Source organism: Vombatus ursinus, unplaced genomic scaffold (assembly GCF_900497805.2).
Source record: "Vombatus ursinus unplaced genomic scaffold, bare-nosed wombat genome assembly UNPS02014770.1, whole genome shotgun sequence".
NCBI classification, from domain to species: Eukaryota; Metazoa; Chordata; class Mammalia; order Diprotodontia; family Vombatidae; genus Vombatus; species Vombatus ursinus.
Genome location: NW_020954548.1, coordinates 33,532,455 through 33,546,397, shown reverse-complemented (window position 1 = coordinate 33,546,397; position 13,943 = coordinate 33,532,455). Strand labels below are relative to the sequence as shown.

General features: G+C 45.6%; 1 protein-coding gene, 1 long non-coding RNA gene and 2 other non-coding genes across 12 annotated transcripts in view; 1 reads left to right on the top strand and 3 right to left on the bottom strand.

Moving 5' to 3' along the window:
• Nucleotides 1-591: 591 nt before the first annotated feature.
• On the bottom strand, nt 592-3,740 carry LOC114043655. Its single transcript, XR_003569137.1, has 3 exons — nt 3,394-3,740; nt 2,165-2,203; nt 592-1,936 (listed from the first exon to the last, which is right to left on the bottom strand). It is a non-coding gene; the product is annotated as an uncharacterized LOC114043655 (long non-coding RNA).
• On the bottom strand, nt 2,044-2,126 carry LOC114043999. The gene has a single exon (XR_003569162.1). It is a non-coding gene; the product is annotated as a small nucleolar RNA SNORD60 (small nucleolar RNA).
• LOC114044000 lies at nt 2,283-2,366 on the bottom strand. Its single transcript, XR_003569163.1, has one exon. It is a non-coding gene; the product is annotated as a small nucleolar RNA SNORD60 (small nucleolar RNA).
• A 295-nt stretch (nt 3,741-4,035) lies between the features above and the next one.
• TRAF7 (TNF receptor associated factor 7) overlaps nt 4,036-13,943 on the top strand; it is a 58,312-nt gene continuing 48,404 nt past the window's right edge. For 3 of the 9 annotated variants that reach the window (XM_027862728.1, XM_027862726.1, XM_027862717.1), the window contains exon 1: nt 4,104-4,186. Coding sequence is in view for 2 of the 9 variants with exons in the window: in XM_027862725.1 (XP_027718526.1) it covers nt 4,129-4,186 (58 nt within the window). In the remaining 7 variants the exon portion in view is untranslated. Of the gene's footprint in view, nt 4,187-13,943 lie in introns of all 9 variants that reach the window. The other 6 variants (XM_027862718.1, XM_027862722.1, XM_027862713.1 and 3 more) reach the window with 3 other exon arrangements.

The following is a 13,943-nucleotide window of genomic DNA, read 5'->3' as shown; positions in this document are numbered from 1 at the left end:
CACTGCCTAGCCAAAATAAAATAAAATAAAATAAATTAAAAAAAATAAAAAAAAAAAAAAACAACACTGAATTTATGGGGCAGCTAGGTGGCGCATTGGATAGAGCTCCAGCCTTGAAGGCAGGAGGACCTGAGTTCAAATCTAACCTCAGACACTTGATACTTACTAGCTGTGTGACCCCAGGCAAGTCACTTAACCTGGACTGCCTCACCAAAAAAAAAATAAAAATACTGAATTTAGAGTGGATACTGGGTCTACTAGATGACCCCTGGCAAATCAACTGAAGGAACTGAGAATGTTGGCTTGAAAAAGGAGGGAGAAGAAAGATATAAAAGGCTTTCAAATCTTTTTTAAAAATAGGATTAGACTTGGAAAGTAGAAGTTTTCATTTCTCAAAGTCTTAAAGCCATTTGTCAGGTATACATACTATAGAGGGGACTCTTGTTCAAGTATAGTCACTGAGGTCCTTTAGATGGTCTAACTTGTCCTTTCCAATTCTAAATCCTTTGAGAATATTGGTACCAATGGCCCACCTAGTGACAGATGTAAGAAAATTAAGTCACAATTTACCAATTTTCAGTTTATTCAGAAGAACTTTAATAGACAATTGCAATTAATGACATAATGACAAGAAACACCAATCAAGGGCCAATACAAACTAAGGGTGCTATTTGTCTAAACTTGTGCACAGACACCAGCTCCCTGACAACTCAAGCATGCTCAGATATCTGCACTAGGCACAACATAATTGGAAGTGGTGATTGGGCAGGTATGAGTGATAATGCCTTCATACTCTCTGCTCCAAATGTAACATCAGGAAGGAAGGAAAACAGACAGCAATCTCATAATAGGCCTGGGAACCTAGGTCTGGCATCAGTGGCTTTTCCTGTACATGTCCTGAGACATTTGGTAGCCAAGTTAGGCTGCATTCCTGAGGTTCAGATCTAGCAAAAGGAGCTTTGCTCTAAAAAATTAGTTTGGACAATTTACACTAAGACCTAGGGCAACAGATTGTTGGGGAGAGATTAGAGAAACAGTCCAGAAAAGAACCATCTTCAGCTCTGCTAATGGCTGCCTTGAATTTACTTACCTTGGAAGGACTTTACGAGTGATAGGCTCCATTTTATGGCATCACTCCTGCAAAGGCTGCAATTCCACCCCTTGGCACCTTTCTTTTTCATATGTTGAGGCAGGTTCACACTGGACGCCAGAGACAGCAATCTATTTTTCCTGGTCATTTTCAGCTTTTGTCAGGAGTAAACCTCTGACAAGTACCTCTTTTATGGCAGGTGCTCCCTACAGCTACTATGGAGTAGCTTTTTTTGCAAGCTCATCTATATGTATTGTCAAAATATGTTCTGGCGTAGGGATACACATACAAAAATCACTGAATGGTACTGGGAAATGGGTCATCTCTACACTATGTTGTCTCCCTCCTTCCCCAACCACAGCAAAGCTGCCATGGTAGAGGTGATCCAAAGGAAGGATGTACCCTGGAGCCAGGAGAAGCTATGGACACTGAGAAAGCCCCTGAGCACCAGGTGATGCTGTGTTCTAGCTCTATACTTCCATCTCCTTGGCACTTAAAGACCTGGAACAATGGGGAAGGGGGAGGTGAGGAGGAGGAATATGGGGAACAGGGATGAGGCATAAACACCAGGAAATAGAAAGCTGCCTCAGCATGTAGCTATGCCATGTTTTTCATTTTTAGATATAAAGGTTTGAGAATTTTATACAGTGAATGGCTATTCAGCTGTTGTCCGCTACTGGTTAGACCCCCTCCCCCCACCATCCACAACCAAAGTGCCTTTTTTATTGTGAACATAATGGATTTTATCTTAAAGTTTCCCCCCCACAAGCTCTAAATTTTTAACTTACCCACAACACAAACAGAAATTCATGAAGAAATTGTTGTAGCTTGCTATCATTGTGGAATCTAAAAATAAAAAAAACCAACCATATACTTAGAAGGAACAATTCTTGAGAGACTGGTGATTTCCTGCCACTCATTTTTCAATTCATGTCCAATTAATTATAATCTTTGAGCCTCAGCCTTGCTATATAATCAAACTGCATATGCAGGTTTCATACGAGGTGTCAGAAATGGAAATGTCTCATCACTGGCTCAGACTATCTTAAAAATAAAAGCATGTACAAATCTCACCTTTTTGGTGGTTCAGTTCATCCACAGCATGGGGCACACCTAAAAGTTTAAACAGTACATTTATTATCTAAAATTCAACTGAATAAAATGCAGTTCCCGAGTAGAAGACAATAAATTGCAGCCTCAGATCTTAAGCATAATCAAGTATTGGCACTGGCAATACTCATACGAGGTGTCAGAAATGTGGATTTCATCACTGGCTACTGAAGTTGTGGCAAATGGCCCAACGTAATTAAAAGTCAGGTCTACTATAATCCAGACGCCCATTTTGGAGAGGGAGAATGCTTTCACTAGCACCTATGGAACTTTCAGGACCTACCTGAGATCAGATTAGCTTATAATTTAGAACAGGTAAAGAATTCCTCCTGTGCTCTCCCACTAGGTGGCAGCAAATAAGCTGTAGACTAACTGCCTTCTAAGAGCGAAGTCAACCACCGGACCAATTGAAGTCGGACTCACGATTACTGTCCCAGAGTCGTCATTTCCCTCAACTAGGCACGCGTTCCCTGGATTAACTACTTCATTACTCATTACCTGAGTACCAAGGGTATCTGGTCATAGCAGTCAATACACATTTACTAAAGCGCCTACTATGCGCCAAGCATTATGCTAGAGCACCAAGACACAAAGACTAGCCAAAGACCGTGCATGGTGTATCCAGTTCTAGGCTAGAGCCAATTTGGGGGTGGTGTTTATGTTGGGGCCCATGACCATGAACTCTTTGCTTACAAGTAACGCAAGCTAATTCATGCCCACAACCTAAGGCGGAGGTGTGAGGCAGAGGGGCTCTCGTCTACCCCTTAGGAGCGGGATACGGGGATAAGTCAACTGGTCGCGGGCTCCCCAATCAGTAGCAAACCTTAATCTCCCAAGTTATGAGACCAGGCCTTCCGGAGAGCGGACAAATAAAAGTTCTACATCAATTAAAACACCCTTAGCAGGGGTGGGCCAAGTTTCAGTTCCTTTCCTCAAATTTCACACGCCGCCCAAAAGCCAAGGTTGGCTCTACCTAACTTTGACCTTGCACAGGTCTTGTACCCTTCTCCAAATCTCAATTTCCCCTTTTGTAAAAGGAACAGAGCAGACTGGATCATCTCTTTAAGATTCGTTCGAGCTCCTATTGGAGAGGGGCCCACCCACGTGATTCGGCTAATTCAGTCTGCACGCGGAGCACGGAGATAGTAAGTGAAGGCCGGCCCTACCAGGCCAGGGCCAGAGATCCAGCTCACCTCGATCGTCCGGCGGCGCCGCAGGAAAGCTCCACGTGCCGGAGGATGAGCCCTTTCGGTTGCCGTTCCCAGGTGCTACAGCAGGGTGGGAGAGGAAGGGTGAGGCCAGCAGGCAGGGCTGGCCAGGTCCCTGCCTGGAACTCGGAGCTAGCAGTGCCCAACCAAGCTGAGAGTCACAGGAGTACTTCACGAGTCTCACCTCCGACAAGAAAGCGCGCAAGCCAGAGAAAGAACGGGAAGCCCGCCTCTTCGGGTTTTTATAGGGCACTAGGTCTCTGGCTCTGCGATTGGACTACCTCTACCGGAAGTACCCGCCCCCTGATGCCTCTTGGCCCTCTGCCCCGTAGTTTCCGCAGCTCGCAGTCGCGCGGGCAGTCATGTCGACTCTAGTTCATAGATGTGACGATAGCTAGCGTGCCTTCTCAGCGGGGCCACTTCCAGCCACGAGAACCGAAACTTCGCCCTACTATTGGGTCTGATCGGGATGGCCGGTGAACCAAAGCCAATAAAAATCCAAACTGTAACATAGAGTGATTTTGCTGTCTCCAATCAGCACTGGCTGGGCCTGAGCCGCCGGGAATTGTAGTTTTCTTCAAGGAATCCCCTCCCGTGGCTGCGGAGATCGATGAGGCGGAAGGACTACAAGGTCCAGGGAGCGCGGTTCCCGCGCGGTTCCGGCTTCGCGCACCCCGCCCCCTTCCCGGCAAGAGGAGGAGGAGGACTACGGGGGTCACTATGTGCCCGGAGGAAGGGGCTTATTCCGCCGCCTCCGCTTTCGGGCAGCAGCTGACCGGTGAGTCCCCGCGGGGCAGCACATGCAAGGACAGAGAGCTTTGGCGTTTAATGGGCTGAACGATCCCCAAGGACCTGGCGGCCGCCCTTAACTGTCACAGATTATGAGAAAGGGATTTGGGGGTGGTCGGGGCCGCCCCGGGACGGGAACGGGGCGTCTGGCATCCTCTCGCTGGGTTGGTGGGGCCCGGTCGTCCCAGCCTGGGGGGAGGTGGGCGCTGTCACGTCCGTCAAGATGGGATGGGAGTGGTCAAGATCTCCTGGGCCATCACTCATAGAAAAGAAGGAACTGGGCTGTATGGGCTGGAGTCTGGAGGGAGGGTCAACGCTGCCCCTGGGGTGTCAGGGTCATCACAGACAGAGACTTGGGGAAGGCCCGAGGCTGGCAGGACCCTCGCAGGCTGGGGGGTGGGTTAGGGTTCTCTCAGACCAGGTGAGGGGAATCAGGCAGTGGGGTCAAGACCGTTCAGGGCTGGGGATGGGATGCTGTTGTAGTCACAGGCTGGAAGGGAGAGGTTCAGTGACATTTCAGGCTGGGGTGGCACAGGGTCGGGGACGTTACTGAATAAAGAAAGGGGGGTGGTTATTGCCTTCACCTAGTGGGAGGGATGGGGCAGGGACTGGAAAGGGAAGGATAAATGCTGCTGTGTTATTGGCTGGGTGGGTAAGGCCCATTTCTGAGCTGGGGAGGAAGATGAAGCCCGGCCACTACAGATCTGGCTGGGAGGGGTGGTGGTTAGAGCTTACTATAGTGTTAGAAGGGGGTAAATAGGTAAAGATCCTTACAGGCTGAAGGCTGAACTGCCAGGGCAGTGACAAGATGGAAGTTAGGAAAGTCACTCCCCTACCTGGGAATGGGGAGAAGAAATCTTTTCTGTCTTATCTTAAGGTTACCTGGTTTTTGTGAGGAGTTTTGTGATCTGGGCTGTTTCTGGATAAAGAATCAGAGCCCTTAAGCTATGGACTATATTACTGCTGTTAAATTGACTGTGGTCCAAGCTATTGCCAAAGTATGTGTGAATTGGTGGCTATGGGAACATGCCTGGCACATGCTGAGGCTATCTCTCTAGGGACCTGATGTTGACGCTTTTCCAAAGGCCTAGGTGATATCAGTCTTCTGACTTTCAAACTTGAATGCTGCCTCCTGTGTAAGGGTCATTTGGGGGTTGGGGAATGTTTCTCTATTCTGAGGTTGCCCTCATAACTCTCTGTACCCTTAACTTCACTGTAGTGCAATAATTGTGTTGGGAATTAATGGTCTGTGATTTTCTCTCTCTATTGATATGCTGAAGTTTCTGTGAAATTTTACTTCCTCTCCCATTTGTACAGATTCCAAAGGCTGTGATGATCCTTCTGTGTAGGCCTTTCAGCAGATGTTTCTAAGCTCCCAGGCCAATGTTCCTTCCTGAGTTTTGCCTTCCTTTTTCTGGCTGTGTGGCACTCACTCTTCTGACTTCTCTCTTCCTGTCCTCCTCCATAGGGAATCTCTGTTGCCTGTGGTTGTTCCTTCCTAGCTCGAATAGAAGATGACTCTTCAATAAACATTTCAGCTTCTCAAATGCTCTATAATTCAGTCCTGACATCCATTTGGCTGCTTTCTGGTCCTGAGCATCTATCCAATAAAATCTTCTTTTCCATCAAGGAGAAGACTTCCTACTTCCTACTATTCTCTTTGAATATCTTTCTGCCAAAAACGACTGACTCTTAAACATTGCCTCTGAAACTCTGATATACTTTTAATTCTAACTACTTAGGGGTTTTGGAGGCTGAAAATAGTATCAAATAAGAAGTATGCAAGTGTAACTTTTCTAGAAAAGACAGCTTACCCTACAATGTAATAAAGGCTGGTGAAGTACAGAAAAATGCCTGGAAACTTGAAGGGAGTCCTTAGTCTTACAGTTATTTAGGATAACCCTCTGCTATTTTTGTTGCATTTTAAAAGAAGTTTTGCAGGACAGTGCTGAGGATACTTAGTCACATTTATGCTGAACGTCTATTGAAGGTGGGACTTCACTTAAAAGGAGCACCCAAATTTGGAGCTGTTCTTAGGGTAGTGCTTTTTCTGTAATTAGAGATGAATTTATCTCCTCCCTCCCACAATTCCCTCACTACCTTTATTTCAGAACCAGATGTTTTATAGAATCAGTTAAATGGGGGAGAGTGGAGGGGAGAGGGGGCAGCTAGGTGGCGCAGTGGATAGAGTGCCTGCCTTGGAGTAAGGAGGACCTGAGTTCAAATCCAGCCTCAGACACATAACACTCACTAGCTGTGTGACCCTGGGCAAATCACTTAACCTCAGTTGCCTCACCAAAAAAAAAAAAATCAGTTAAATCATTTTCTTCCCAAATATGCAGAGGGTTTGGCAACTGAGACTGTGACCACCAGTCACCTGTTGTAATATCTTAGAATGTGAGTTCCTTTTGGACCAGGGCTGTGTTTTTGCCTTTCTTTGTAGCACAGTGCATAACACAGTGCCTGGCATATAATAAGTGCTTAATAAATGCTTGTCAATTGACATCTTCTCTTTCCATTACCACTGTGACTCAGGGTTACAAAAGCTGATGATGACTGAGCTGGTCTATGAGCTTCTGCCCGTTTGGTCTTCCCCTGCCTTATAGCTGGCAAGTCCTTCTTGAAACTTTCTCAGTATCCAGTTCCCCTAATGCTTAATTGCTTAAGCCTTCTCCCCAGCTCCTTTGCCCCTTGCTTTTGTAACAATAAAAACTCATGTTTGTATAGGGCTTTAAGATCTACAAAGTGCTTTCCTCCCAACAGCATAGTGAGGTAGGTAGCACAAATATTATTGTCTTATCTCATCGTTTTCACCAAATATTATTACCCCAATTTTTTCAGATGAAGAAACTAAGACTCAAAGATATAAAATGACCAGCCCAGATCACCCAGCTAATGAGTGTCAGAACTGTGATACCCCCGACCCAGGCCTCTCCTGTTTATAAGTCTAGCATTCTTTCTGTTGCCCTATGATGCCTCTAATTGCTGTATAACTCAGCCATAATTCTCCCCAGTTTCATGCTTCTCTGCTAGCCTCTTTCACCATATCTTTGGAACCTCATTCTTTTGTAAACACACTCCATTTCATCCTCTCAGTGTCACTTGGAATTAAAGGAAACCTGGTTTTCCTCTGAGGTCACATCACTTACTTCTCAAGTGTTGGTCATGTCTGTCATGTTCTCAGACCCCTAGGGCCTGGAGGAAGAGTTGGCATATTTCTTGTTTACTGATGAAACCTTTGGGCCTTTATTTTGTCACAGTCACCTAACAGTTTCTTTAAGTGCTTACTTTATCATTTACCACCTATGTGACCTTTACATCCCCTCTGGGCCTCAGACTCTCCTGTCAAATGATCTTAGAGGCCCTTTTCAGCTGTAAGTCTTATCATTTCTCCTCCTCTCTGTTACTATTATCTAACTGTGGGAGACTTTCTACCTTCCTGTTATGATCTCAGTACCCACTTTAGTCCTTCTCTTCAGTCTATATCTGCTGGCTTCCTTAGTGACAGCTCTCAAATCCAGTGGGACTTAAAGGAAGCCAGGGAAGCCAATAGGTGGAGATGAGGAGGGAGAGCATTCTAGGCATGGAGCTAGCCAGGGAAAATGCCTCCAGTGGAGAGTTGGAGTATCTTGTTCATGGAACAGCCAGGAGACCAGTGTCCCTGGGTCAGAGTACCTGGCAGGGAACAAGGTGTAAGAAGATTGGAAAGGTGGCAGGGGACTAGGTTATGAAGGGCTTGGAATACCAAATAGAGGCTTTGTTTTTGATCCTGAAGGTAATAGGAAGCTGCTGGAATTTAATGAGTAGGAAGGTGTTGGGTAGGAGAACAATGATCTCCTATGACCATAGGCACCTAGATCTAAATCAGTGAATCTGTGTTGTTATAATGTATGTAAAATGCTTTGCAAACTTTAAAGTCCTTTATCAATATTATTGTTAATAATAATATTTCAGTATTTAAAACCCTTCTCAGACTGGCTCCCACCTACCTTACCAGCCTTATTTTAAACTGACTGGGTAACAAGTAAACTATACTACTGTGACATTTAAAAAATTTGAGACATAGTTTCTGGGTAACTAATTATTTTATTAATAATGCAATCATTTTATTAATAAAAGGGTTTCAACTGGACCAAACCGGCCTCTAATCTGTAGATGTCCAGAGCCAAACAGAGCAGACTAGAGACAGGAGAGTCAGGCATCAAACAGAAGTTTAATTTAAAAGTGAAGGAAACTGGCTTGCCTGCAAGGAGACAGATTAGATACATGTGCCAGGGCCCTGCCCCTCTTGGGGGGACCTGCTTTAGTGTGGCTGAACCTTGATTTATATACTTGTGGCTAGACAAAGAGTCAAACAATGTAGTGTAGCAACAGTAGTAAGGTACAACAGTAACAGTGAGGCAAGTTTGTCTGGTGGCATAAAGTCTGTTCATAGCAGGGCTTCATGTCTGGGCCTGTTGGTGCTTGCCTGAGCTCAGAGACCATCAATTCATCCAGAGGGTGAGCGCGAAGGATTGTTGTTATGCCAAGTTCAGGGCACAGCTTGCTTGCTGGGCCTTAGCTCTGGAAAGCAGGGTCTCTCCTAATATCTTGACAAGAGTCAGTGATACTCTTGAATGCCAAAGATCCCTCATGGAGTTGGTTTCACGGTATATATGCCCTTGGAAGAGTGGGTGTTTCTAAGAGTAGCAGTCAACTCTGATTTGTTAACAAATTGTGTGTGTGTGTGTGTGTGTGGAGAGAAAATACGAATATTACAATAGGAGGTGGACCCATTTTAGTAAGAGGCTAGGGGATGTAACTTTATGTCATTTGCTTCTAAATTGCCCAGCCTTGGGCAATCTATTCAAAGAATTTATCCTCCCCCTCCCCCAAGCCTGTGCAAAATGCTGTGGGCCTGAATTTCACCTTAGATTAAATTCCCTGTAAGTTTGGTTGGGGTCTGAACAAGATTGAGGAGAGAAATGATTCTATCTCATGATCAGTAATGTCCTTTGGAGACTGAACTTTGAAATAAGGACTTTAGAAACAGGGGGAATTCTGAATCTCCCCAAATGATTGGTTATTAATAATAATTTCTCTCCCTACCCAGCTTTTCCTTGACTTCACCCTGCCCTAATCTGACTTTATGCATTGATGTGTTGTCATTCCCATGCCTGGAATAGCTAAAATCTTTCTCGTCCTTCAGGATCCAGTTTCGGTGCCACCTCTTCCATGAAGCCTTCCTTCTTCTCTCAGCTAGTAATGATCCCTCCCTCCCTGCAAACAGCTAGTACATTCTAATGCATAATTATTTGTGTACATGTCTTAGATCCTTACTGAATTATTAATTCTTTGGGGATTATGTTGTTTTTGACTTTTGTATAACCAGACATACGCACAGTGCACTGCACACAGCAGGCATTCAGAATTTATTGAACTGGTCAGTAGATTAGAATATCAGCCACATGGCCCGGTGAATGAAGCCTTGCAGATAATTGGGGAATGTGAATGAAAGTTGTTGGTATCAGGAGAGGCCCCTTTGTAGTATTTGCTGAAATGCTACTCTTCCTTTTTTTTTTTGGTGAAGCAGTTGGGATTAAGTGACTTGCCCAGGGTCACACAGCTAGTAAATTTCAAGTGTCTGAGGCCAGATTTGAACTCAGGTCCTCCTGAACTCAAGTCCAGAGCTCTATCTACTTCGCCACCTAGCTGTCCCTGAAATGCTACTCTTCTTGAACAATGAATAGAGCCTGAAGTGACATTAACTGCTATAGAATGAGGAAAGGTTGTCCCATTTTGATGCTGAATGGAACTCTGGGCCTGGACTCCCTGCCTCTGTTGTACCCTTAGCCTGCCCTAGAGAAAATCTTTAGAAGCCACTAAAGGAGGCCCTCAGCCTCCGGGTACAGCTGAGCAAGCTGCTTTGTTCAGCTTGGCCTGATCCTGACAGGCCCATTGCTTGAATTCCATAGTCCCAAGCATGGCTTCTCCTCCAGGAGAGCTGGGGAGCCAGACAAGCCATTCTTCTGTCAGCTCTTGAGTGCAAAGTGTGCTTTATTTGGAAGGAGCAAAGTGAAGGTTCAGCTGATGGGGATTGAGTGTGACAAGGGCTTATTTGGAAACAGGGAAAACAGCCAGGGAGCAAGCCCCTCACTGACCTCTGGGGGCATCACAGCCCAGCACAATAATTGATACTCATCATGAGAGTGGCAGCAGCTCATATTTATGTAGTGATTTAAGGTACTTTACTCACAACAACCCTGTGGGGTAGGTAGGAACAATGACCCTGCATCATCGAGGCAAGATTAACTTATGCTCAACATTCTCCGTTTAGGAATAATAATAGCTAACATTTATATAGTGCTTATTTGATCTCACAAAAATCCTGGGAGATAGGTACTATTGTTATCCCCACTTTACAGATGAGGAAACTAAGGCAAATGGAGGTTAAGTGACTTGCCCAGGGTCACACACACAGCTAGCAAATGTCTGAGGCTGGATTTGAACTCAGGTCTTCCTGACTGCAGGCCCAGCGCTTTATCCACTGTGCTACCTAAGCTGTCCCAGTGGCATGTATTTCCCAAAAGATTTCCATTCAGGCTGGTGAAAATTAAAACACATTTTGGCATTTAAAGCGGTAAGCTTTATTTATATGGAGAATTAGGTGTTTGATCACCTTCCCCAATGAGGAAATGCTGCTTCAATAAACTGATCTAGGCCAAAGTGTACAATGTAGACCATAAATGCAGACATTGGTTAGAGAGATGAGAAATCCCTCTAGGCTGGAAGAAGAAGGACTTAGAGGACCTTGAACTGTGGGTAGAGAAAAGAATGTCCTGGGGCAACTAGGTGGCACAGTAGATAGAGCTCCGGCCTTGGAGTCAGGAGGACCTAAGCTCTAATCCAACCTTAGATGCTTGACACTTACTAGCTGTGCAACCCTGGGCAAGTCACTTAATCCCAATTGCCTTTCCCCCAAAAAAAAAAAAAGTGAAAAGAATGTCCTTTCACCCATTCATAAGCAAAGGTAGCAATGAAAAGAGAAAGGAGCGTGGTATATGTGGAGGAGAGTGAAATTAATCTGGCTAGAGTTGAAGCTACATGGTATAGAAATGGGACAAAGTGGGGAATAAAGTTGAATCGATAGGGAATGGCCAGATTGGAGTGGACCTTGAATGCCAGGCCATGAGGTTTGGGTTTGATCTGGAGGCTTTTGGCCTGGAGAAGGACAGCATTAAAGTTGGGCAGACTGAAGGGGGGAGGCTAAATCCAGTCAACAACATTTATTTAGGGCTTACTGTGGTGCTCCATACCAAGCATTGTGTTAAGCCCTGGAGATACAAATACAAGCAAAAAGAAAAATCATTTCTGTCCTCAAGGAGCTTACATTCTAATGGGGGAAGGGGAAGGCACGACATGAAAGGGAACTGAAATGCAGAAGGGATGAGCAGGGAAGGGACTATAGTGAGGTGGTGAAGTCCAAAGATTCAGAAGCTTCCCTGGGAGAGGAAGGAAGGAAAGCTGACCTGGGACCTTCTCCACAATGGAGGTTCTGGGGGGAACTCACCAGTGGGAGCAGGGGACCATAGGGGAGAGGAGACCAGTTGCAATAAGACCTGGTCCAGATTTGGGGGTGATGGGAATAGAGAAGGAACTAATCTGAAGTTGTATGCAAGGAATAATCCATGGGAGTTGATGTAGGGAAAGGAGAGGGAGCACTCGAGGGTGAGGTTGGAAGAAGGGTGACATGGTGCCATTGACAAGATTTAAAGTTGAGTTGAGGGGATACCCCTAAGGTACCTGCCTCCTCCAGGCCAGTTTGCGGTAAACTGGGCCTTATGCTGTTCCAGTAGAGATGACTCACTGGAGCCTGGCAGAATGAATGAAAGACAGAGATTCCTGTTGCCATTCAGTTGAATTGCCTTCAGGGTATTTGGGCAGTGGGCCAGAGAAGTGCCTAGATACAGCTGCCCAGACACACACTGCATGTTCTAGGGAAGAATGTTGGGGTGAGAGGGATCTAGTGGCACATCTGGGAGAAAGTTTATGTTTATGTTGCTATGGGAAATCCATGTTTCTATAGTATTTGGAGCCTTTGCTCATAGGCCCCATTGACACACAGTGGCCCCTGGGGTGTGGGGGTGGCAGCCAGCACACAGCTTCATAGAAGGTGAGGAACGTCTTGGCCAGGATACCAGGTCAGACTGTTCATTCCAGTGGAAAGGACCCTCTGGGATCATCGTCAGGTCCCACGTGCAGCTCGTGGGGCTTCTGGAAGGAATCCAACAAGCACAGCCTCCCACCTGGAGCTCTGTTTAACTGTCTCTGAAGTCAGACCAGAGTCCACCCAGCTGGGAGCTGATGTTTTCACCAGTCCAGCTCTCCACCCTTCAGGCTTATTACTGCCAAACGTGCAGCTTAATTATGGTTCCAGGTCTCAGCATGTGCTGTTCTCTGGAAAATGTCAAACCACGAGGACCCGCCTGCATGCAAGCTGGACGCGTGGAAGATCTGGGCCAAGAAGCACATGCTAAAGCCCCTTGTCTTTCTCATACTCTGGCAGACCAGGCAGCCTGTGACCCTAATAGCAGGCAGCTCTGTTCTGAATACCCAGCCTCAAGAAGAATGTTGAGAGTCTTCTCTTTAAGAGTCATTTGACCCCTGAGGCCCAAGCCTGAAAATATACATTCCAGCCAAGGTGAACCATGAACTGTTGGTTTCCCTGGGAGCTGGCAAACTATCTCAGGCCCTGGGTAGTTCTAATGACCCAGGACTAAAAGAGATCTCAAAGTAGACCCAGATCCCCAGATTCTAATAAGGATAGTCAATCAATCAACAAGCATTTATTAAGTGCCTACTATGTGCCAGGCACCATACTAAGCACTGGAGATACAAAAAGAGGTAGAAAACAGTCTGCCCTCAAGGAGCTCAAATTCTAATGATAGGGACTGTGTCTGTGACTTCATTGGTATAGAAAACTACCAGATGAGAAATCTCCCTCCAGCAATGGAGGTTACACCTTCTCCTGTAGTCTTTGAGCCTAGAGTACTAAGAGGGTAAGTGATTTGTCCAGGGTTATACAGCCAGAATGTATCAGAGGTGTGACCTGAAGGCAGGTCTTCCTGGCTTCTAAGCCAGCTCTTTGTCCCTTATACCATGTTGCCTTGTAATACACAAAATAAATGCAAAAGAAGTAGTGCATGGTGTAGTGGCCTGGTACCGGAAGACCTGGGGTTCTAATCCTCATTCTGCCACTAACTTATGTGCAAATTCTTGGACCTCTCTGACCCTCAGTTTTCTGACCTGTAAAATGGTTGGTCTCTAAGCACCACACGCACCCCTCTTCCAGGTCTAACATTCCATGAGTTAGAGAAGAATTTGATTGGTGAGTTAGAATGGTGTTGTGTGAACACTTTGTTCATAGAAAACGTGAGCCTTGAAAAATGGATTGAACATGGAAGGCTTGAGGTGTGGGCTGGTGGGCCAGCTTTCCAAGTGATGGAAATGCTTTTCATCTGGATGACCTAAACAAGACAATGGAGTTCTCCAATTGTTTCCCTAGAAGACACCTCAGAGCCCAAAGGTATTAGTTAGGCAGGAAGCTTGGAGAGAAAAGGAAAGGACATCTTTTTCTTCATACATACCATATAGGTTCTCAACAAATTACATTATTTAGACCTGTTCCCTAAACTTGTCATTCCATTTCTTGCTGTTTTCATACAAGGCATCTCCCATGGCTGAAATACATTCCCTTTTCTTTGCCT